The 1493-nt window shown below is 33.5% G+C and overlaps 1 protein-coding gene across 1 annotated transcript; it reads right to left on the minus strand.

Moving 5' to 3' along the window:
• Positions 1-275: 275 nt before the first annotated feature.
• Positions 276-1059, minus strand: LOC111386022 (cysteine-rich receptor-like protein kinase 15; the record flags this gene model as incomplete). Its single annotated transcript, XM_023010451.1, has 3 exons — positions 276-511; positions 641-851; positions 938-1059. Coding segments are annotated over 3 exons (569 nt in total), but the record flags the coding sequence as incomplete, so codon positions are not given.
• Between the last annotated feature and the right edge of the window lie 434 nt (positions 1060-1493).

Below are 1493 nucleotides of genomic sequence, written 5' to 3' on the forward strand. Positions count from 1 at the left end.
TCCAAAATTAGGATACCAAAGCTGTAGACATCTGATTTAACAGAGAAGTGTCCATGTATTACATACTCAGGTGCCATGTATCCGCTGTGATGGTTAGTTTGTAAGTATATCATTAGCCTCGAGTTTAATAAAATAATCATCTAGCTATGTTTAGTTATTAACATGACCATATACGTTTAGTTTTGTGCATCACTTCATATTTTCTTTTTCATAACAACCACTTTGTAAAAATAAACTAAATGATACTATGAGACATGCACTTTGTAAATTGCTTACTATGTTCCTACTATTCTGCTAGTGCTGTGCTGAGTTTCGTTCGGGACAAATAATCTTGCCATACCAAAATCTGAAATTTTGGCGTTCAACTCTCCATCTAACAGAACGTTGCTAGCTTTGAGATCTCGGTGAATGATCCTAAGCCGAGAATCTTCATGTAGATAAAGAAGTCCCTTAGCAACACCACTGATAATTATGTAGCGCTTTTCCCAATCCATACACGGACTGTTTGGATCTACAATAATGATAATTACCCTCAAATAACAATAATTATGCTCTAATTAATTAGCCATACATACATGAGCAACCAGATTGCTTAAGAATTTTGAAAAATGATTTACTTAAAAGAATAACAAAATCTTACCAAATATAAGGCGGTCGAGACTTCCATTCTGAACCCATTCGTATATAAGAAGTCTTTCATTTCCTTCAACAGTGAAACCCAAGAGCCTAACCAGATTCCTGTGTTGAAGTCTCGCTAGTAGCAAGACCTCATTCTTAAATTCCAAGTCACCTTGCCCTGAATCATGGGACAACCTTTTTACTGCGATTTCGTTTCCTTTTGGGAGTTTTCCCTGAGATTAAATGATATGTGAAAATTACATGAACTTCCAAATAGTTTATTATGTATGACACCTAACAATTCAATTAAATACTTAACCTTGTAAACAATACCAAATCCACCTTCCCCCAACTTGTTAGCATCAGAGAAATTGTCTGTTGCAGCTCTTATCGTACTAAAATCATATTGTAAGGATTCAATAGTACTGATCTCCCCATCAACTTGACCAAAGTATAAAGAAATATCTCAGGTAAATTGTAATTAAAAAATATCATAGATAGGTGTGGACCTACGTAAAACTAGAAATGTAAACTTACGGTCAACTTTTTCCCATGTACGATTTTTTTTGGTTTTTAAATAGATACCAATGCAAAGAGCAAGTATTAGACAAACAACAATTGGAACGATGACAATAATGATAGTTCGAGTTTGATTTTCCCCCTTCCCTGCAAAATCGATATAAAACTATGTTAATACCATTTTTAATTTATCTTTATTTAATCAAAATAATAACCTCATTAAGTTATATGTTAGATAAAAAACAAGAAACAGACGCCAATGTTGAAATGGGTTAAATAAATTTAATTTGGGCACAAATTATCCACTGCCTCCGTCATTGAGCTTCCGTTTGACTGATTTAAAAATCTACCAATTA

Source organism: Olea europaea, unplaced genomic scaffold (assembly GCF_002742605.1).
Source record: "Olea europaea var. sylvestris unplaced genomic scaffold, O_europaea_v1 scaffold3378, whole genome shotgun sequence".
NCBI classification, from domain to species: domain Eukaryota; kingdom Viridiplantae; phylum Streptophyta; class Magnoliopsida; order Lamiales; family Oleaceae; genus Olea; species Olea europaea.